Below are 23,845 nucleotides of genomic sequence, written 5' to 3' on the forward strand. Positions count from 1 at the left end.
TGCACAGCTTGTGAGCTTTGTTTTATGAGCATGTCACAAATCTTAAGTGTAGAATTACTTCGTAAAAATTTTTAGGAGAAGGCTAGTGGTATTGGGCAGCTCTAATCAGCTGAGATTTCTGATTCAGAGAGAAAATGCAAAGCAAGATAAGAACAGATCTATGTTAGTTCTCAAGTCACCAATAGTAAAAGAATCTTCTATTAAGTGTAAATTGTCTGCATTATGCTCTTAAGTGAATACATTACAAAAATGGATAGATCAATTTGTATCTCTAGCTACTATTATATAAGCCTGCACACCTGAGAAAATAACCAGTTTATGACCAGCTCCCATAAAGGGGATTTTTGTGGCTGTAAAGTAGTAGGTATTTTTCTTATCAGTTACTCTTGCATTTTGAAACAAGGGGTAGTCCTTTATTCTGCGTTTTCAGAATGTGTGGAGTCATTGCAATCTCATTTGAAGATGTTTAATTAAAGTTCTATTTGAGAGATATTCTGCAGTATATCAGTATGTTAAAAGAACCTGATCTGCTGCTAGAGATTGTAAATTTATAGTAATGACCAAGGATAAATTATAGATTATCAAATTATGCAGATAAATACACGAACAAGTATGAGAAAGGCACTGTTTTGTGTTTTGTCCTATGTTAATTTCTATTTAATATGCTAATCAGTATAAGGCAATAGAACACTTTAAAATTATGTCTTGAGGCACAAGATAAGAAAACAGTATTCTTTTAAAATCCTGCTTCCTGTGAAAATTTTGTAAAAGTGGTGTATTAATTATGTGTTGGGAGTTTTTCAGTTATGAGCATCAAACATATTTTGGTAGAATGCTTTCCCTAAAATGTGTAAATTTTCTCAGAACTGTTTCAAATTATTATACAGAAGTTCATCGCCACCATTTTAACTAAAAAATTGTGGTGATTGTGGTGTGGTTTTGTTCTTTGCCTTTAACTTTGGCAGTTTGCAGTAAAATTTACAGCAACCAAGTTTAAGAGTGGATATAAATTCTAACTCTAATTCTAATGGTTTTCTCTAAAAAAAAAAAAAAATTAAAAAAATCATACTTTTGAATACTTTCAAGATACTTAAAAGCATATATGCAGTTGGAGTTATGTTTGCGTATTCCACTCAATGTATGTGGTATTTGTTATACCACTTCAAGTAGGAGGCAGATAGATGTCTAAATAACATGCCTTTCTTTTCTCTTATGAAAGAATTCTCAATATTTTCAAGTTTTTCATTCACAGATGAGATCATTATCTATGTCTCCTGTTTGTTTTAATGTCAGTCTTCTCCTGTCATCAAAAAAAAATCCCAGTGCTGTACAAGTTTTAAATGGCTTTAACATCTAGTGGTTTGTTTTGTGTTGATTTTTTTTTCTATAGCTTTTCAACACCCTCTTTCGTATTTCCTGTTTGAGTGTGCTTGCACAAGTTGAATATGGGAACTTATTCAAGTGCTGCTGTTCGATCATTTAAATTGTGCTTTTTCTAGTGAACATAAATACTAGGCTTCTGAAACTTGCAGTATAGAATTGAAATACAGAGTTGTATTTACGCTATGAAGAAATGAGAAGGTTGGGGGGATGGAGAGAAGTGTTGTCATGACATTAAATGCTCAAATGGTACAGGCATCTTTGCTGTACCGTGTATTAGTGTAAATACCTGCTTTTCTGTATAGATGCCCATTCCTTTCATATCCTAGTTTAGCTGTGTTTCCAGACTCATGTTTCCACATTTTAAGGGGAGACTGTAGTTTTTGTTTCCAAATTGATTGCTCCCCCTGCTGACTTGCTTGAGGTACATCAATCACTTCAGTTGTAAAAATCACCTGTTTTTGTCAGTGGGTCACAGTTGTGAAAGTAATACACACTTTAAAATATAATTCTTGTATCTAAGACTCTGCATTCTTATGTGAATTTTTAAAATCTACTTGTTCTGGATGTACTAATGTTCTAAATTCACAGATTTCTGAATAGCTGGTTTTCTTGACTGATTTTCTGAGTGTGGAACCATTACGCAGGCTTTGCCTACTGAAGAGGAATCCCAGCTTTCAGAAATTCTGTAGAAGGCACTGAATTTGGGATAAGAAACCTTCTGCTTAAATAGTCATAAAGTAGTGCAGTGACTGGAAGAGCAGTTTATGTGGTGACACAATTAACATTGATAATAAAGAGCCATCTCTAATTCTGGATGTTTGTAGCTTCTTTTCCCAGTGGAGATAATAGGTAGATTTCACTGTGATCTGATTCACCCGTATTTAAAGAACTGCTAGATTAAAATGAAACTGGAAAGAGCTGGAGACTCAGAACATACACTGCTCTGGCTTGCAAACAAAGCTACTGTCTGTTTTGACAGGTGGAATGTCAAGTTGGGTCTGTTCTACTTGACGGAATACTTGTGTGTGAGGGAAGTATCAGAAAACTATTGATTTGCTTGAAACACTTCAGGGTGCTTTCAGATACCTCTTGGAAAAAAACAAGTATAAGCTGAATTTATTTATCTTAAGATCATGCACACAGATGAGTGATACTGTAACAGGGACAGCACAAAGTGACATTAGTGCTCATATTTTAGAGGATACCAAATACAGAACTTCAAAAAAATGAAAGCATTGCTGAGGTTGCACAGTCCTCTGACAGTGGGCTAAAGCAAAATAGAAGTACTCTGAAGTGAATCTTGTTGCAAAGCCTGGAGAACTGTCAAACAAATGGAGAGTTGATTAATTGATGTAGAAAAATATTTCAATACTTTTAAAAGTGATTTTGTGTGTTCTAAACTACTGTCATATTAAAAAAAAATTACTGTGTCTTAAATGTAAATGTTTCTTTCTGCAAATACTATGTGATAACCAGGACCTTAGTGATGGCACTAAGCAGCTTCTGAGTTTGTCCATTCTGAAGCAGGTATTTTATCAGCATTTGCCTGAGCTGCAAGCTCTCAGGTTATTAAAGCATTGCTACTTCTTACTGATCTTTGTCATACAGTTTACTGTAAATATCAAAGCCTTTTTTTAAATCATTAAAGTCTTAAGTCATTCTCAAAATTTGTCCTAAATTTGAAAAAAACCACTAGAATTAAGCCATTTCTAATTACAATTTTGATGTTTCAGAATACAGAGGTTGGCCAATAAAAAAAGACTAGTTATTGTTTAGTGATCAAATAACTATACACAGGTAATTAGAAGCTCTAATTTTGGTGTGTGACTGTAACATATGTTAGTGAGTGTTGATAATGAAAACAGAATCCCTACTTCTTGGTAAGCTAAATGATCATACAGTGTTGGTCTTTATGTATCATTGGTACCACTTGGACTTAAACCAAACTACAACTTAGGGAGTTTTTACTAACCTGCATGCTATTAAAAGCCTCTAATAAAAATTAGGCTCTTATTTTTGTGCTAATACTAATTGCTGATAATACATGCTTATGTTTGTCATTCATTACGTGGAACTGTACCAATCAGTGGCTGACAGAGTCTCAGGCACTTACACATGTAAATTACCTATTAGTCTAGTGTTTTTTCTGTTTTTTACCCCCCCTCCTTTTTTTTTTTTTTTAATGTGAGTCATAATGGAAAGCAGCACTAGGTCATAAAAATCTTTTCTGTTAAATGCTAATGAAATTTCTCCATTCTTTCCATTAGCAGGCTCTCCTTATTGGTAATTTGTAGCCTTTGCTTTTGTTCCCTGTTGCAATGAATGCTGGATACAGTAAAAAACATGAGAAATGACAGTGCTTTAGTTACTGTCTTCTACCTGCTTTACCTTGTAGGAATTTTCTGTCTTTACCAAGCTGTTTTAGATAAACAGAGCTCATACTGGCACCCAGTTCTCAAAATGGCTCTGCTTTTTGACAAAACTTTTGAGAGTTGTGGGGTTTTCTTTGTAATGGAGCTGAAAACATCAGATTTCCTCATCAAATTAATAAGTTCTCATTAATAAGAGAATGTTATCGTTTTCTTTTATGTAAGCATTAATATTCTTTCCCTGTCTGTTTTCTACAGGTAGCACGACTTGTAGTATTTTTAACAAGAATTTGTATCAAAATGATTCATATAATACTTTTTTAAAACTTGGTTATTAGGTTTGCTTTGTGATACAACAAATTCAGTTATCCCTGAAATGCTCATATATGCTGATTCCTTTTGTGTCTTGTTTTTTATGAACAGGCAAAGTTGCTAAACTTTAGTACTCAGAAGAAATAAATTAGCAATAGATGGGTGCATAAGCAGATGCATTAGACATATAGTACAATAGTGAATTACTACGTGCTTTTTGGAATATTGGATCTTAGCGATCAGAGATGTGCAAATCTGAGGGGTGTGTTACTGATTGTGTAGAAGTTTGTTTTTAAAAAAGGAAACTAATTTCCATATTAATGCATTCCATAGAAGGAAACTGGTGTTTACACATGAACATTATTGTTTCCAAGCTAGCTGTCAGAAATGTAACCTAAGTCTTTTACTGTCTCTAGTGTAGAATTAAATTTTTTTGCTGCCCAGAAAGGTCATTTAGAAATGGAGCAATGTTGGGAGGGGTGGAGTGGTGGTGTAGTAGGGGGAAAAAAGTCATACTGGTTAAAGTCTTTCTGTAGATGTGTTACTATCACAACATACACAACTAAACTGTCAAAGCTTAGAAGTCTGTCAGTGTGTTGAGTAATGAGTATGACTCTCAGCATGCCATCACTTTTTTTATTTCCTCAGAATTGGGGTCTGTTTTGGTAACTCAAAATGCAACAAGTGACTATATAGTAATCAGAGGGAATGCAGGAGAAACAAGTGTAATGATAATAAAGTTGGTTTACTTATTGGGATTGCTTATCTCAGCTCATGAACTCCTGTGAAATATAAATGCTGTTGTAACAATGGGGGCTTTTTGTTTGGAAAAAATGTCATTTTTTTTCATTAGTACAGAGTGGTTTCTGGTTTGTGTTCCTCTTATTTCTTGGTAGTGTAAAGCAAGTTAGTTAATCTAAGCTTAGATATTTAAACTTTATAGCTTATGTTTTAGTCTTTTTTCTTTTTTCTTTTTTTTTTTTATTCCCTCCCCAGTATCACTTGTCCCACCCATTTTTATTTTTTGTTAGTATTTTGTGCCTGAAGGTTAGAAGAGGCTGACTGTGCTGGAAGTGACTGCCGTGCCTTTTGATTATTCATGGACAGTAATAGAAGGCACTTAAAAAGAACAATGAAATTGCTTATTTTTGTGATGGGCCATCTGTTGAATTGTTTTTTGCAACAATCACACAATAGTATCTATGTCATATCATTCTATTTTCAACAGCAGCTGATTATGTATAGTTGGCTACTTGTCTTTATTTCTGAAGTCCCATGACCATTTAAATTCACCTCTGCAAACCTTTGCCTCAAAGGTAATAGAAATGTAAAACAGCTGGTGTGTATTTTCTTTCTAGATTTTTTTTTCCTTGTTGTTTCTATTTAATTAGGCCTCTTAAATGTTTAGGTCTGTTTTCTGTGTCTCCCACCTGTAGTTTTATAATAGAAGTTAACATGGAATCATTTAGCAATTGGTAAAGAAATGGTGGAGTTCGGCAATAAAGAATGGGCAAGTTTTGAAAGACTGTGGTACATTCACTGCTTATTAATTATCCCTTTTATTTTTTTCCTCACCAAGCAATAATTAGAATCTTTCTCCATGGCTTTCACTAACAAGCATTTTTCCTAGCTATAAAGCCACTTGCAGATCTATTGCAGCAGAAGCTGAAAGCAAGATAAAACAAATGTGTTGTCTTCTACAGGTCACTGACATTGCTGATGCCATGATTCTGAAGCAGCTTTTTGAAAATCTGTTCCAAAATGGAGTTGTCGTTGTGGCAACATCTAACAGGCCACCAGAAGGTAAAAACAAACATGCTATTAGTATTATCCAAATACAACAAATCTCAGTATCCTACAAAACAACCATATTAAAATCATATGGTATTTAATACTGATAAACTCTCTAGTCTTCAAGAATCTTAGATACTCCAGTTTGTCCCCTGTTTTTTTGTGTTCTTAAGGAAGAAAGGTTTTTCACTATGTCTTACTCCTTTCTTCTCTCAAACTCAAGGTGTTCCTCCCTGCAACTCCCCCCATATCCTTCTGTGTTTTCTGATTTACTCTATCCAAACCAGTGGGGAGGGTGTTTGGGCACAGGAGATTTGAGGAGGGGTGAAATACTGCCTCTGTTTTGGATGTATTCCAGGATAGGAAAAGTTAATATTCTTCAGAAGAGAGGGGAAATAAGAGACAGTCCTTCCTGGTTTCTAACTTGGAAACTTGCAGACTTGATCCACCAGCTCAAAGGAGAACCCCATATTAAGATGCCATTCTCACAGCCTGGTTTGAAATCACTCACTGGAAATTATTTAGGTGGAGTGTTGTTTCCATTTCTAATATTTTTAGATAGAGAGTGACTAGCTAGGTATATCCTTCTACAAAATACCCAAATCTGTATGGGTTTTACCCAAACAGTAATTTTTTTGTAGAGGAGAAAAATGTTGTTGTAGTGTAGCATTAGTAGTTAGCATAATGCATAGTTTCTGTGCAACTTTTTATGACACTTTAGATTGATCAAATGTTTGCAAAAAATGCTGAAGAGTTACTGTATGAACTGTAACTACCAGTTAATTTTTCTACCCAAATTGAGTACAAGAGATAAAAAAAAAAAAAAAAAAAAAAAAAAAAAAGAAAAAAAGAAAACACTCAAATGTTTTCACTAGAGGAGGAAATAGTTTCCTGTTGGTTTATTTTCCTTGTTTGAGCAAACAGGATGAAATCATAACTGTTGTAGTTGGATTAACTATAGGTAAACTGGATGTTGGTGCCTTACTTGATTGGGAGCCATCCTCGTGTTTTTTGAAGCACTAATCTTTAAGGTTCAGGACAGATTTTTATCAAAACTTGGGGATTGTATCCCACATCTTAAATTGAGATGTCATTTGTGACCTTATTGTTGTATGGGTTTTTTTAATGCATATTAAGTCACCGTGTCAGCCTGAAAGACATCCACTTGTACTAGCTACCCAATAGAGAATGTTAGGAACAGTGTCTCTAGAACTGAGCTATGTTTCAGTCCAGACATTGGTCAATGCCTGTCTCTTCTTCCCTTCTCACTACTCCTGTGCACTCACGGAGAGACTGAAATCCTCCCACAGGAAAGAGAGTTGGGTTAGCGTATCATGCTGCATCAAGGTTTAAGACTGAATTGAGAGATTTGTTTCCTGTGAATACAAAGGGAAAAGCAGCTTTTTCATTAGAGAGCAGATGTACCCTGCTGCTGACCATTAGTGATACGCTTAACCAAGTTAAACTTCGGCCCTAGGGCAACATGAAGGGGAATAGGTGCACTGTTTGAGGAATCCTGGCTTCATTTCTCCACCAAAATTAGTTTGTTTTTCTCATCCTCACAAAACAGAGACATAATGCAAAACTCAGCTTTATTAACCAGAAGAATTAACGGAAGTAGCTGTCTTACAGTACTGTTAGATGTTCTCTAATTTTTGCAAGTAAATATGCAATTGGTTGCTGTTTCAACAAGCGTATCGTTGTCGTGATTTGCAGAGTTAGAAATTGGAATGATACATGGCTTCATACAACTTTGTTAGTAATTAGAGTGCAGAAGCATCTTCACTGATAATTTTCCTAAGTGTTTCTGTGTACATATCCAATTTTGTGAAAACCATTTTGTAGGTGTCCTCTTGGTTTCTCATACATATTGTATCTTCAGTCCACCATGAGATGTTGGCAGAGCATAAAAACTTTAGCCTAGTTGTAGCTTTCAGGCATTATGGGGAATATAGGTGCTATTAATAACCTGGCATGGTCTTAGTGGGAACTTTTGATGACATTTCTGCCAGGTCTCTGTATTTTTTTATTTATTCTGCCTGTCAGTCATAGGTGCTGTACTGCCTTTTTATAAGGCTTCCTAATATTAATGAAAAAGAGCAGCCCATCCTGTAGTTTAAGTGATAACATTTTAAAAGAACAAGTCATTCTGTTCTGAACGTGTTGGGCAGTTGGATAGTTTCCAGAGAAGAGAACTCTGATTTATAAAATATAGAGATAAATAACATATAAGATGCTTCTTTGCAGTTCATTTTTATGATTTGTCTTGTCTTTGAGTGTAGATTTGCATTTTGTGGCATACCATTTTATTTTTAAAAAAAATTCCGTTATATTTTTAGGAACTCTGCATAAGTTTACTTTTTTTTTTTTTTTCCCCTTGGGGATGACCCTTTTTTCTGCTTTGGAAAAGGGAATGTACCTGGTAGAATTGTTAGAAAATAAAGTGTACTACAGTACACTGATTAAGAATGATAGTAACTTTGTAAACTCAAAATAGTGTAGTTTACTCTGGGATTTTCCATTCTTCCAAATACTTGGGACTTAACAGTTGCATAGTTTTGGCCTTACAATCATACCAATGTATACCCAGCATTACAAATCCTTTTTTTATATCCTCACTTTAAAACAGATCTTGATCTTTCTTCTGCTAAAATCAGTTATATGTCATTAGAGGTTTAATTCATCTTTCACTTCCTGCCTTTTTCAGACTTTATCGCGATGTTCCTTTCTTTGATAAGAACGTATTGAAATTTCATACAGCAAAAGAAGATAAATCAATTTCAGCTCTCCTTTTCTACCTTTTGTTCCTCCTCTCTGTAGCAACACTGAGTTTTATTTGCCAGACTTTTTAAAAGACAAGCTGACATTGTTATTAAGACTAAGTAGCAAAATGGTACTGATTTCCTTTCTTTCAGATCTCTATAAAAATGGTCTTCAGAGAGCTAATTTCGTACCATTCATTGCTGTGCTGAAGGTAAGGAGAGTCACTTGTTAAATGCTTTTCAATTTCACCTGCTGTATTAATAAATTAGAGATTTGTACAGGATTGCTCTGATAGTAGTTTCCAGATAAGATGTATATGCTTTAACTGGGCCAAAAATAATTGAAGGTAGGGCAAAAATAATTGAAGGCAAGGCAAAAAGGAACTCTTCCTCTCTAGAATTAACATGTTTTGAAAGTTGGCATTTTTAGTATGACAAAAAGTTATCTTTTTGACTAAGGTAGCAGAATTTGTGTCTTTGGATAGGACTTTCTTACTGGTGTATATATATGTCATGTAATACAGTTTTCCTCTAACAGTTACACTGTGTTGTACTGTGGACATCTTACATTTATTATGCTACAAAATCTTGGTGCTGCTTTGGTGTAAGAAAAGTAGTAACCTTGTTTCTGGGGGGTGTTTCTTGTGTGTAAGTGGTTTTCTGAATGGGTATTTGTGAGGCTTTACATCATATTCAACACACAGCAGTTCTGAAGTGAGCTTCCTGGAGCCTGCATGTTGTGGTGTGGCAGGCCATAAACTTGGTAATTGCTTCATTTAGATTAAAAAATGGAGCATCCTTTTGCAATGTGTGTAGTCCAGTCAGTGCTTACTTTACTATGAAAAAGAACATAAGCTGAACTCACACTTTTCAGTTCTGGGCAAGTTGCAGATATTTTTAATTCACAAGCTGATTGTATTGTTATGTTATTGAGGGCTAGCATTCAGCTCCTGTGTCCTGCTCCACCAGGATTGACATGAAATGTAAAATGAAAATAACAGCACTTCACAAAAGTATTGCCAGCCTAAATACATAAACAATGTGAACTGTATCAATATCTAAGATAAAATAAAGGTAAGGTAGAGTTTAGGGTAGGTTTGGCTGAGTGAGAAGAAATTTAGAATTGTTGAATAGATGCATTTTTTTGGATGTTTCTGTTAAGATGGCCAGCAGTAAAGCAGTTGATATTGCCTTGGGTTTTTAGCGGGGCATTTTGGAATCGTAACATTGCTTACTTGCCCAAGCACCTTTGAAAATCCCATCTAAAGTTGACATTTGAGCAACTATCAGGTTTTCAAGTTAATATGCGATTGACATGAATGCAGCACTCCCATGTATCTCAGAATGCCTGTGTATAAAGTTAGGGAGGTTACTAGTGAAAGTGGTTCATACCTGGGTGGCTTTAGTAAAGTAAAAAACATGAAAACAAATGAACAACCACTTCCACTTCAGTTTCTTGAAGTTTATTCTGTAGCTGATTGTATTGGATGCAGGAGAGGTCCTGATCATAGAACATTTTCAATAGTAGTAGTTTCATATGCATTTGCTTTTTGAAATGCAGCAACCATGGCAAAACTTTTCTATATATCTTTTCTTGTTGACTCTGAGTTTTCTTCCTTGATAAATGTAAGGCTCTTTCACTTCACTGATGATCAGACTTCAGAGTATCTTATCGTGTACACTTATTTGTAGTTTCCTTTTTTCTCTTTTTGGCTAGGTGAAGACAAAAAGTGAAATGTAGTTTATGCATACAGAACACCTCATCAGGACTGGGAAAATAATCTAAGTTTTTGGAAGGGAACTTGTGGATAGAATGCTGAGAGAAGCCCTGAAAGTGAATTGGTTTAGAGCTGCAAGAGAGGATCGAGTAGTGCAAAAAGAAACAAGTAGCACAACCCAGACTGGAGGTAGACGAACATTACCATAATAATGAATGAAGGGAAGAAAAAGAGTTCACTCAACACTCTATTCACAAGGGCCTTTCTAAAATTCTGGATTACGTGTTGTCTTTTTTTACCCTTACAGCTTTGTATTTTAGCACTGCTCTAAATATATCTGCCTTTAATGTCACTTTAATGAATGTGGCCAATATAACATGATTCCTTCCCCAAAACATAATGCATGGAAGATGGATCAGAGGAAGCTTATCAACAAATGCTTCTCTGACCTTAGTTGGAAAATGGAAGGATAATGGCAAGGTATTAAAAATAATAATTAAAACAATCTACATTTTGAATTCAGCGTCAGAAGTAGGCATTAAAAAACCCACACTGGAATGCACTTTAAGATTTTAACAGGTGACCTTTACATTACAAAGGAGTGGATAGAACTAAATTTATACTCTGGCAGTGGTGGTTTGAGAAATGCAGATTTAGGCCTCCCCAATGTGTGTATAATCTGTATCATGGCATTGGTGTTAATGGATGGAGTAGCTGCTTCTTCAGCTATTTATAATTCCATGTGTGTCTTTAGGAAATGTAAAGGTATATTCCAGGGTTTTGCATGGAAGTATAAAAGAAAAATATCACATTGGATGCTTGCAAATGTTTGACTTACTGCCTTCTCTACCTTTACCTCACTCCAAGCCATGTGTGCCTGTGGTGGTAGTGTCAGTCTTGTCTAACCTGTTCCCTGGCAATGGCTTTGACAGCTCAGACTAACTCCTGTCTTAGTTTTCTCTGGGCTCAGAGCCTCCTGTGGGGCTTTTGTTTGGGATTTAGTGGGGGTGAATGGGTGGGTTGGTTTTGTTTGTTTGTTTCAGAAATTAACTTCTATGATAATAAGTCATTAAAATAAGGTTTTAGCACTAAAAGCAGTTCAAGTTCAACATGGGAGCTTCAAATTCCTTTAAATATTCTTGGGAAGATGGGATGAATGGAAAGCATTGACAGTACATTTCTGTGAAGAGATGCTACACTTGAAATAGATTTCAGGCTGTTTCCATTCCTCATAAATGGAATGCATAGTTCCTAGGTACCCTGGTAACTATTACACAGAAATCTCTCCATGTCTTCAAATGATCAAAAGAAATGGTTTCTTTCCTAGATCTAGAGTTACCCATGGTCATTCTTGATTTTGTTGTTGTTTTCTTCAGACTGTGTAATTCCAGTATCTGTATTTGGGGTCCTGTTTCTTAGGAAGATAACTACCAATTTCCGTGGAATAAGCAAAAAGGTGAAACAACACTCTAGGAAGGATACAGTTACCTTTCAAAGTTTGCCCTTATGGCCTTTCTAGGTGGTAGATCACTGGGGACAAGCTATAGCTGAATGCCTGCAGTGGAGGTGCAACTGAGAGGTTCTGCTTTTTAGGGCCACATGAAAGCTCCAGGTCTGTGTAGCTGGGCAGGCCGGTGAGACTATTGGCAGCTCTTCCTGCCCTGTGTGTGTCCCCTGTCCAATTCTGAACCCATCCCAGTGCTGTGATCTTCCGAAATCTTAAGTAGTTTGAGATCTAATTTTTCAGCAGTTCTTTAATCCTGTAACTTAAAGGGGTAGTTTTCATAAACAGGGAGAAATTCTCAATTGATCAGTTCATTGTTGTGGCTAAAATTCTTTGGGACACAGTATTCTTTATGGAAGGGCTTAGTTTCTGCAACAGATAAGAGTGCTTCTTCAGTCCATGAAATTTTACAAAGATAGAGCTTTACAGAGATACAAGATTTTCCTTCCTAATACTTCTTAATTCTATAATTGCAATTAGATTCAGTCTCTTCTGATTGAGCTTTTAATCTTGTAGCATCTCTTACTGAACATTTTAAAGTGCATGGAACTCCGAAGTGATTTGTTTTTTTTTTTTTTTTTTTTTGCCATGGCAGTTCTTGGAAAAGAAAAACATTCATTGCTCACAGTTACTTTGTTCAAATGCTTAGAGCAAAATTGTTAATCTAAACCTGTAAGAAATATAAAAATGTTCTAAACATTTTAAAACTGGTTTACAAATAAAGATACGTATCTTTAACAACTTGATGTAAGATCTGAAGTGAAGCTCTTAAAAAAACCCAGAAAGCATGCTTTAATTTACTGGTTCTGCAGTAATTTTGGCCACATTCAATTTTTGCAGACATTTAATGAAAACATTTGCATGAACTCTTAACTGTTCTGGAATCCTAGTTCACTGAGTAGTTCAATGCTTCATTCTCTGGACAATCAGGAAAGAAAGTTTCTCAAATAGTTTGTTGTGTAGAGTCTATAACTTAAACGAGCAGTTCTTGAACTTCGAAAGGTTTCCCGAAACCATAGCATGAAGTTTTAAAATGTCAGGCTGAGTCAAAATACCAAATATATAACTTCTGCTTTTTGTCAGGTTTTCTTCATGCATTAGAACTGCACTGCAGTAAATTCTAACTGAAAGGAAGTTTTAGGGCCTTTCCCTGAGTATACCTTGAAAAGGTACAGTTTTAAAACAAAATGTTTGGCTTTGCTTGCATTTTGCTTTAACTAAAGAGAAGGAATCAACCAGAAACCTCTTGTCAGTAGGACATGAAATAACTGTAAACTTCATACAGTGAACTACTTTTCTCCTTCTGCTTTTAGGGACCGAATCATTATTTATTTTAAAACTATTTGATTAAAATGATTCTTAACAGTAAACATTGTATACTCCTCTCAAATAGAAAGCAAGCTATTTTTATACATTTTATGGTTTGCTGTCTTTCTTGAAATTGGTTATTTATTTACATTGATTATTTATTAACATTGTTGTGTACTCTGGTTTTAATTAAAATATACACTTTCCTATAAAGCAAGAAATGGAGGAATTTAAAAGTATTTTCACTTTTCAATAACTTTGAATATGCAAAAAATGCTTGTTTAAAACATTTAGAGCTGTGCCGAAGGAAAATGTGGGAGTTAGTTTTGCACAAAGGCATTTATTTGGTAGATATAAAATGTCTTTGATGGTGCACTCAGCTTTTGTCCAACCACCTGTGTGAGAAATGCAGGGATTTGTCGATTGGCGGATCTGCCTCTCCCCCACCCCCCCAAAAGTCATCTCCTTGATGAAATTGATTTGTCAGTTTGTTCCAGTCTAATGGTGTGATAGCCCAGCAGCTTTCAGTATGTTGAATAGTTAAAACCTGCTTTTGAGGTCAGTGTCAGCCACTCTGACCCCTGTGAACTGTCACCTGAGTCAGAATTGCAGGGATTAGGCCTTTGATATTGTGATGGCTTTGCCTATCAATTGACTTTTTCATTACTGAAGATGTTGGGCCTTTTGTTTCCCTTCTTAGCATGTAACCAAGCAAACTCCTAAGTAGAAGGAGCATTTGTTCTTGTTCTCTCTCTCTGCAAGTAATAGAAGTAATCATCTTTTGTGAAGTGTACCTAATTAAACATAGAAAAAATAAAAAATAGAAAATATAGCATGACTGCAAGTATTTTTGTGCTGAACATCAGTGTAATTTCTGGCTAATTTTAGTTTGACAAATTTGTAAGACTGTCAACTAACAAAATGTTGTCTATGGAAAGCAAGGTGTAAGATTAGAAGTTACCAGCCCTTTCTGCATTCAGCCTTCTAAGCCTCTGTGTGTGTTAAATTTAAACACAAGGATTATTTGAATTCTGTAGTTCAGAGCACTTACAATATTTTATAATGTATCTATTACTTCAGTATGTTCTCTAGATATTAAGCTGCTCAGTTTGTTTACCTTCTATATCTGTCTTACACGCTTGCTCCTAGTCAGCTTATTTAGATGCAGATCAAAACTTTATCTAAGGATAAAATAGTTGTTACTGTAGCTCACTGTTGGGCTCTTTGCCTTCACTTCCTTTACTTGTTAAGATTTCCTGAGTTCTTGCTTGGTTTGTTTACTCCTTGATTAAAATGAGTAATTCAAAGCATATCATAGATATGGAATAGTTGATTCCTGCTGTATCAGCGTAAATTAGTCTAATTACACGTGGCAGTTTTATTTGCTTGTGATGTAATGTGAAATGAGGTCCTGCCTCCCCCCAAAAAGCCTGAGCCAATTAATAAAGCTTTTAAGCTCTTTGTCACAGGCCACCGTGGAGGTCTGCAGAGAAGAACTTTAATCCAATAAACATTTCATTTAGATCATGAAAAGAAAGCATGAGGAGAAGCTCCTACAAGAGAGGGTGTTACCAGCAATTCTAGCCATGAAGAGATGTGAGGAATTTGCCAAATTAACCAAGAGGCCTTCATATTTAACACATAAATGTGTCAAAACTAATAATAGAATAATTTAATTTGAGTTGAACCTTATATTGTTAAAATTCTAAGAAGCCACAACTGTTTTCTTCAAAGACTTTACTGTTGAGTTGGATGGACAGGGCAAGGGGAGGTTGTGAGAAACCCAGATAGCAAATAACACTGACCGAAGCTAGTGGAAAGGGAAAAAAAAAAAGGAATAGATAATTAGGTGTAATTAGCGTGTATGAATTGTTGTCTCCCTGCCCTTGGCTTGAATAAATTTCAGAGAAAAAAACCCCTAGTGGTGAAAACGCTTTGATGTAAGAAGAGTCATTGTGGTTTGGCAGCATAAAGGCAGTGTTTTATGCTTCTTACATAATGGTTGTGATACAGAAAGAGTGAATGGACCTTGCACCCCCCAGCCTGCTTTACAGCAAGGACTTTTGGATTCCCTTGAAACAAAATGCATCAGAAGTTTTCAGTTGTTGGTAATGAGGTAGTGGACCTCATCAGAGCTAAGCGTAAGCCATCTTTAGCCGTTGTTTAGATCTTAATCGCATTTTTTTTTTATTCTGGGAAATCCAGTTTTGTAAATCAATACTTTTTTTTTTTTTTTTCCCCTCCCCTGCCTGCCAACATTTCTGGCAGGAGCAAAGGCTAATACTGGGGAAAGAAATACAAATCAAATGTTAAAAAGAAAAATAACAGCAAAAAGAAATGTAGACAAATAACTTCATCCAGGGTGTAATTCCAGTGAAGTACATGTATTAGGGGTGAATTTGACCCTTAACTTATGAAACATCATGTTATAAATTTGGAGTGAACTCTTGGCATTTGTTTTTCATGGAACACCACAGTTTGTTCGTTAGGAGATTGAAAGTTACAGTCATTATTGGTTCTTTAGCAAGACTGAATACAGTGGTTTGTGGATTGGTTTTGAGTTGGTGGTTTGTTTTTTTTGGTTTTTTTTTTTTATATTTATACTTACTCATTTTTTTTTTTTTTTTTTTTTAATTTTTTTTCCCCCTAAGTGGTGTGAAAGGGGGAAGAGCTGTTCAGTGTAATTTTTATTGTATGGAAGTTTACTCTGCCATTCTTCTGCTCCCTGACAGGGAAAAAGAAGAGGCTACTTGTCTCCTATGCAGCACAGCCACATCTGTACCTCCTGAATTCTTTCACTTTTGTCTGAGTATCTGAAATACTATTCACAGAACAGTACATTTTAAGAGTCTTCTGTCTTTATTCATGCACCATTATTTCACAAGTTAATTGTCTATTTTTCCTCTTCTTAGGGGGTAGCTGATTTGTAGCTAGACATTAAAATAAGTTATTGAAAAGTTGTACAATAGATCATATGTTCCTTGTGGTAGCAAGAATAGTGGGGTTTCTTAGTTGTTAAAGTTTTGAAGGCCGTAATGTAAACTTGTGCAACTTGCACTGAATTAATTTAACGTCTAAATACATCTCTGCTAAACTCTTCAGTTTAAATTTTAAATGTTCTTGTCACAAGTGTAAGAAACAGATTAATTAAAAAAATTACATGTGGCAGTATTTAACTTCCCAGATCTTTGTGCTCTAAGTCCATTTAAAAATAATTCACAAAGTGTTTGTTACCCAGAATTAACCTGAGCGTCATTAGTTTCATTGATGTGGCACAGTATACTTGGATGACATTTTAAAAGTTTTCTTCTGAATTTGTTTGTGTAGTTTTTTGGGTTTCATTTTGTTGTTGCTGTTACAATGTTTAAAATTGGAACAAGTATGAAGTGTCTGAGGTTATTGTAGCAATTTCCCATATTTTGTTATTGCAGGTAATGAAGAATATGGGGGAAAGACTGTAAAAAAAATTTAGTTAACCCCTTAAAGTGTTGCACTGTTTTGTAGAACAAATAGCCTTTTGTACCTGAAGTTGATTTGATCTGTGAAAGGCAACACCTGAATATCATGTAAGACTAAATAATTATGCCTGATTGTAAGGAGTTTTTTTAGTTATAGGTCACAGGAAATTCAGTTAGGATAGAGTATGTACAAAACTAAGAAATATGCAGATTTTCTGTTGTAAGATTGTGTAAAAATTATTTACAGTTAATACTTGCATAAAGGTTAGAAAGGTTGATGAAGTGATATTTAGTTTTGCTTTACTATTCACTGCGTGTCAGAATGTAATTATGACTGATTCATGAAACTGTCTTAGCAATGAACTGTCTTTATTAAAATGCTGATCAAGACAAGAGCTGACAGTAATAAAGAATAGAACATTTTAGTCTTGTTTCTTTTGAATGATTGCTAATTACCCCAGAGGTCATGTATAGAGCTTATGAGGATTCATTGACATTTTCTTTAAAGTCTACTGTTTCAACAACATCTGAACAGGGAGACAAATACTGTATGCACACCCAGCAACGCTTGGACCAAGTTTTTACCTACCACCAAATACCTGATGATTGCCTTTCTCCTTCTCCCTCTCACTGAGTACATCTGGTTCCCACAATTGGCATAGCAGAAAGTTAGGAGTGTTACAAACTTTTATTTACTCTCTCCTTTTAATTTTTTTTTTTAAGCATGGATAAATGGAACAGCCCGTTGAAGGTCCTGCACCTGTACCATACTTGCTCATGTCTAATGGTCTGCTTGTCTCCTTTTAGAGCTGTGCGACAGAGGGGAAACACTGAACTTAACTTTATATGCTTCTCTCAGCAGGTTGTGGACAGACCTGCCCAGCTCGTCAGTCCCAGCTGGGCCAGTTTCACATTCTGAAATGTGCTGGTGATTGTCACTTGCTGATGACTTAGAGAGTATGCCAAACTTAAAACCCATGGGTATGCTTTGTAGGTCAGAAATAGTGTTTTCATGACAGACTGCATTTTTACTTGAGAAGATTCTCGTTCTATCGTAGTTATGAATCATTTGGGAAAATGCCAACTGTAATGGTATCCTTTGGATGAAGAAACCTCTTTTGAAATTGCTTAAGAAATAATATTAAGAAAGAAGAAACAATATTCTAGTTGATAATATAACACTACATGGAATCCAATAATGAAAAATAAAAATGGTTAAGTCTAATGAGCTCAGTTTACCTGAGGAACTCTTCCTCTTGCTGGCTGAGGGCTCTCATCACATGTGATGTGAGAGAATTTTTCTCTCTTGGGCTGGATGAAAATGTATGAGAAGAATGATTGCAAAGGAACAATCTCATTATTTTCTGATTTGCTGGGGGAAGGAATATTAGTGATCCTGTATATTGTTAGTGGAGACCAAATCAGCAGGACAGGTGTGGGGTGGTTGTTTTTTTTGCATATAAGCTAATTGAAAAAGTTGGAAGCTGAGGATACATTTGAAAAGGGAAGACCTGCGTGGAAATTATGATTCCTTTTGCTCAGAAAAGGTGGTTAGAAGTTGCATTTCTAAGTTAGGAATGGCTTGGTTATTAATAGTAGGTGTTCTAATGTGCTAGTTAATACTCTTGGCCTCTGGTGTAGTTCTGAATTGTGCAGCTTTGCATGCCTGGGGATAGGACTACACTTGCCATACAAGCAGAGTATATTTGATAATGCAGATGCAGTGCTACTGCTGCATTTCCCAGTGCCTGGTTTGACCTGAGTTTGAAAGGCTGAGGAAACTCAGCAGGTGTGGGAATTGAGGTAATGATCATTCCAAGGTGAAGCACTTTGACACCTTGGTTCCTCTACACCTTCTCTGCAGGTACTCAAGTAGGATCTGTCTGATTTTGTGGGCAGAGTGATTTATATGATTTTGTATGCTGGGTTTTGGTGGTGGTGTGGGTTTTTTTGGGGTTGTTTTTTTTGTGGGTTTTTTTTTTTTAATGCATTAAAATTCAGAGCAGAGAGTTACAATCGGGCTGACTTTATGATGGTCTTCAACAAGGTTAAGAGATATCTACTCACCTGCATTATCAAGGGTCATGAGCTGATCACAATACTTGAACTCACAGGGACACACAGTATTTAGCACACTGTTTAATGTGGACCACAAAGCCATCTGTTAGCATTTCAGGTGGTTTTGTGACATATGGGTAATACACATCTTGAGAACCTGCAGGTTATCCAGTTAACTTTGACTACCTTTTGAAATTGTCTGAAATCTTTGCTCCTCTACTTAACAGTCCATCGTGTCATATACTTTAATTTCTTGAGCAATTAAAACATTTTAATAGCTACCATTCCTGACCACAGCAACAAAGGAATATTAGAGGTGCTTACAGGAAGAAAAGTGTCTTTCTATTAGTCTGTATTTAATGACTTCCTACAGTAGGCATACTGAAAGTCTAATTTTATCTCTTCTATCCAAAGATTGTCATTTTAGGTATTGTGTCTTGAGTTGAGCCTTGAGGCTTTGTCTTTTTTTCCTTCTGGAATAAAAAGTTTTTCTGCCACTTCATTGGAAATGAGTGCATGATCATGCTGTATTTTTAACTTACTAATTGCGTTTTCAATTCTGTAATTGTATTTGTTCTTTGTATACATAAATACATAAATGACTTCAAAATAAATTGCATGACTAATTAATTTTATGCATTTGAATTGAATAGGGTAAGTCAGACTTGAAATATCTCTGTAGAATAGAAAATCTGTTGGAAACTGTAGAGGGTTCCACAAGAACAGACTAGACTAACTGTAGCTTAAATTTTAAGTGTTTATTTCAAAAGAACAGTAAAAGTTTACCCCAAGTAAATGAAATTGGAAAGTTTAAATCTCCATCTTAAAAAATGGAAACCGATAGTTACAGTCTTTGCTCAGACAATTAAGTACTAACAGTCTGAGCACTCCAGTTAGTTCTTTGGCTGTTGATTAGGATTCCGTGGTGGTGATTAGTGAGTGTGAGGATGCAATCACATCTGTAGGGTTTAATCAGTCCAGTGCTGGAGAAGTTAGTCCAAAGATGGAGAGAGAAACTAGAACTTCTGTATGTAATCTTAGTAGAGTTTTTCCCCATACTGCAAAAAGTTGAAGGGTAAAAACTTGGGAAGCCTACCTTTCTACCACTGCCCCAAATTTGCCAGGTTTGTAAATGATAGTATTGATTTTCTAGTTCTGTGATGCAGGAGTATAGTGTTGTTGATGCCTGTGAAGGGGAGAGAAGATGCATGATGGTACCTGCATCTGCACCTTCTCTGAACTTCAGTGTTTCATTCTTAGAATTGTGAGCAGTACTTGTTTTTCCATACTGTGCAACCACGTATCTGGTTTTTATTTTTGTAAATCTAGTATATTAGGTGGTTAGCTTGAACATACACAATATTTTGTTATGCTTTATTTTCTTCTATTATACATTCTGATTATGCACTGTCTTTTTATTAACACTTAAAGCATTTATCTTGAAAAAAATATTTACAAATGTGAACATTTTGCCTCTGTGTTCCTGTGAAGCAGGAGATAAGGGAACCTATGTAGAAACAAAAGAACCACAGTGGGTATGCTTAGCAGAGGAAACCCCAAAAGAAAAAAAACTTTTGGATTTCTGCTTAGCACATAGCTTCTCTGTGACCTTTCTGACTCTGGCTTTGAGTAAAGATGACCATATGCTGAATCCCCCCTTAGAACTGTCTCCACTGGTCCATTCTTAACTTGGAGGAGAATGCCACTGATATTGCCTGGCAGTGCATGCAGTCCTCCTGTTACTGCCCTTCGGTTCACTGGCGCTGCCATCACACCCTTTCTCTTCTCTTCCATACTGCATAGAGCTCAGTTTGTGTAAATAGCAGTGCCCACACCAGTGCATGTTTATATGCTGTTTTGTTAGTATTAGTTTATTCTACATTATCTTTTCACGATCGGTTGCTTTCTTCACACTTCTGTTTGACTTTTTTCTTTTGTTATGTTATTTTCCAGTAGCACCTACAGATCAGTACTCTAATGTCATATATTTACATAAGAAGTTTGTTCCTACCCTGCAAAGTTTATAATCTAACAGCAACCATATTTTCATGGAATATTTTTTTGGGGAGCATGTTGCTTCACAGATGATAAGATTTTGTTTTAATGGCAGGGGCCATCCATTTTATGTATGTTTATACAGTGACTAATAGAATAGGTGTGAGTCAGCTTTAAAGTTTCCTGTAAAAATAATGATGAACGGTGGTAGGTGTTTATTCACTTGAACATATAGAAGGGTTAGGAAATACTTGTGGATGTTCTATTTTTATTCAGATCATGGGCTCTAAATGCCTAGGGTACCTTGCTGAAGAGAGCATCAGTCTGGAGAGGACCGGGAAAAAAAATAAAAAAGAAACTGGCCCTGAGGTCCAAGTCAGTGGTTCTTGAGACAATAATGGGTGAAAAATATGCTAGAGATTCAAAATAAAATATAAGCCAGGATTTTACTGAGAATACAGGTTTGAAAAATAGGAGACAGAACTGTATTTGAAAGATAGGACAGAATTAAGCCAAAAAAAACCCCTGAAACCAAACCCAGAAAGGAACATCCAAGGAGCAAGATAGTAAAATGCCAAATCTTTTCCAAAAGACTAAGTATCTCTCTGTTCCTGTTAACTGACTCCTACTTCTATACTTACATCATGTGTTACAGAAAAATGCTGTATATCAGAATTGTCTTTTTCCATTTTGTCTGGTGCAGTTGTCTTTCACCTACTAAGGAAGCAAAAATTCAGTAGGTCTGTAATAACTGTATTTTCTGTATCTCAGAATGGGATGCTGCTATTGCCTTTCTGGCTGAAAGGTTCTATAGCCCAGAATATCTAAAAATATTTTGGAAATAAAATGTGTAATGTTCCATTAGAATGTAATGTCCCATTAGAATCAGTAGTAGTACATTACAAGACAAGGTTTATAGGGAAAAGAGCTGTCTTTCATGTAGGCAACTGCTTGTAGCTTAAAAAGAGCCCCAAAACATAAATAAGCTTTTGAGTACACCAGCTCTTTTTAACTAGCATCACTAATGATAGTGATTTTTCCTGAATAGTGATAATACTAATGACTTTGAAGAAAGAGAAAAGGGAAGGAAGACAGAAGAAATGCATCTACTTCATAGCTAGATTGGTCATATTTACATCTACAGTTCTTACCTCCAAAACTTGTTCATTGTAAGGTTAAATCACTGAGTCCTAAAAGGTTGTCAGTGCATTTAAGGAGTGATAAATTTGTAAGCAGAACACAAGTGGACTAAAATACTGTTGCACCAAGTGCTGATTTATATTTCAGTGAGCCTCAGTGACCTGCAGTATCAGTCTGTATTTGAGTGCACAGCATGTCTGCTCTGCTCAGCAAATATTAGCAGCTGAGCCACAAGCACTGCTGTAAATATCAGCACAATAAATTTAAACCAGCTACAGTGTTCAGGTGCACTTCTTTTATTTCAACCCCACCGTAACCATGCCACACTCTTACATAGTTCTGTGTTTGCTCTTCACTCTATGTAACACAACACCCTGAGAGAGCAGTAGAGTTTGTAAACCCATCTTGAAGGCCAAAGACATGAGGCTGAATTTGTGCAAAATTTCCTATCTGTTGTTTCCAGGAAAAAAAACGCGTAAATTATAAACAGTGTTACTAAATATCTGTGTATCTAAAGTTAATCTAAATAATCTCATAGTCTGAATAGCTGTAGTAGCAATGTGTAGGGGTTTTCCCTACTAACATGAAGAAACTAGTACTTTGGCTAATCTACTACTTTGGAAAAATAAAACATTAGGTGGAAAGATGCTGAGCATCAGTGTCTGGCAAAGAAAAGCGAAGTACACCAGCTTTGCTGTGAAATTTCAGGAATCTTCTTTCTAGCCTCGAGTGCCAGACTGATGCTGAAGAAAAGCTTAAACATCCTCCCTCCCTTGTGCATATTATTACATGCCTCTGGAACTTTTTTCTTCTGCTCTGTTATTCTCTTTCTTTGTAAGCCTTCACGAAAAGAAAGGGAATAGATTATAATAATATTGTAGCACCAATGCTATTGTGTTTGCAGTAGCCTTAGCCCAAGATAATGATTTGATTAGCATGGCTTTTTCACTTACCGGAATTAAAGATCCATGGATTTTCCTGAGATTCTGTGCTTTCAGGATGATTTTTTTTTCCACTTTCTGTCTTCAGCTGTATATCTTTGCAGAGAAGTTGGAGGTTTAAAATAGGTATAGAGCCTTCAGTAATAGCCAAGGGCAAAAAATTAGTGTAGTGAGTCATCACAGTCACTCCTGCAGATATTTGTAATCTATAAATCCTATGCAATGCATTTGTTCAAAAGGGCCATTGTTCCTTAAATCACTGATGATAGTTCTAATTTATTTTTTTTTTTCCCTGCAATGTAGTTGCTATAAATGAGATTTGACATTTCCAATTTTGTTATTTGAATGGCCTCAAGGAGGCTTTGGAAAATTTGACATGCAGAATATGAAATGCTTAACAAGAGTATTAAAGATAAACTGATAGTTCATAGTGCAGTGAAGAAGCAGAGTAATTTAGCAATCCAAAGAATGAATTACCTAAAAAAAATATAATTATTTCTTTAATTAAATTTTTGATAGAGGTATATTTTCTAAAATATTAAAACTTTTTCTCCCTTTCTTTTTATAGCTTCTTTTGTTTCTAGCTATATAACACCCAGAAGTTGTGTATGTTGGCAGTAGTAATAACAGATAAGCAGAGCTATTCCCTTTGCCAGAGGGTGTAAAATTTGATCCCACTGAGGTTAGTGAGAATTTTGCTCTCAGCCTCAGGCCTTGAATCAAAAAAAAAGCACCCTTTAGTAGAGCTGGTTTTGAGTTTTTTAACAGAAGCAATTATTGTGACTACTCAGGGACATCTGTATCACATATCTTACAGGTTATTTAGAGGGGGGGGAAAAGATGCTTTTCTGCGTCAATTCAGACATTACAAAAATTAAACAAAATCTTTTTGGTATAGAGCTTTGTTTATTTGTATATTGTTTATGCTTTGGTCCATTATGCAGCAAGTCTTGGCTTGGTTCATATATTTGATGTTTGTCTCATAAAATTTTTAATCATCTTAGTAGAAGGAAAAGATAAAATTATTTTTAGTTTATAAGGTAGAAGTAGTTTGAGTTGTCTCTGTTGCTAGAGTTTGATTGTGGTCTGTTAAACTTTTATTGCTC

General features: G+C 35.6%; 1 protein-coding gene across 1 annotated transcript in view; it reads left to right on the forward strand.

Annotated features, from left to right (window-relative positions):
* The window catches only part of AFG1L (AFG1 like ATPase), a 60,838-nt gene that overhangs the window by 13,576 nt on the left and 23,417 nt on the right, over nt 1–23,845 (forward strand). The window contains exons 6-7 of the mRNA XM_026844177.1: nt 5,768–5,867; nt 8,771–8,829. Coding sequence (XP_026699978.1) covers nt 5,768–5,867; nt 8,771–8,829 — 159 coding nt within the window. The remainder of the gene's footprint in view (nt 1–5,767; nt 5,868–8,770; nt 8,830–23,845) is intronic.

Source organism: Athene cunicularia, assembly GCF_003259725.1.
Source record: "Athene cunicularia isolate RWA chromosome 3 unlocalized genomic scaffold, athCun1 chr3_part1, whole genome shotgun sequence".
NCBI lineage: Eukaryota > Metazoa > Chordata > Aves > Strigiformes > Strigidae > Athene > Athene cunicularia.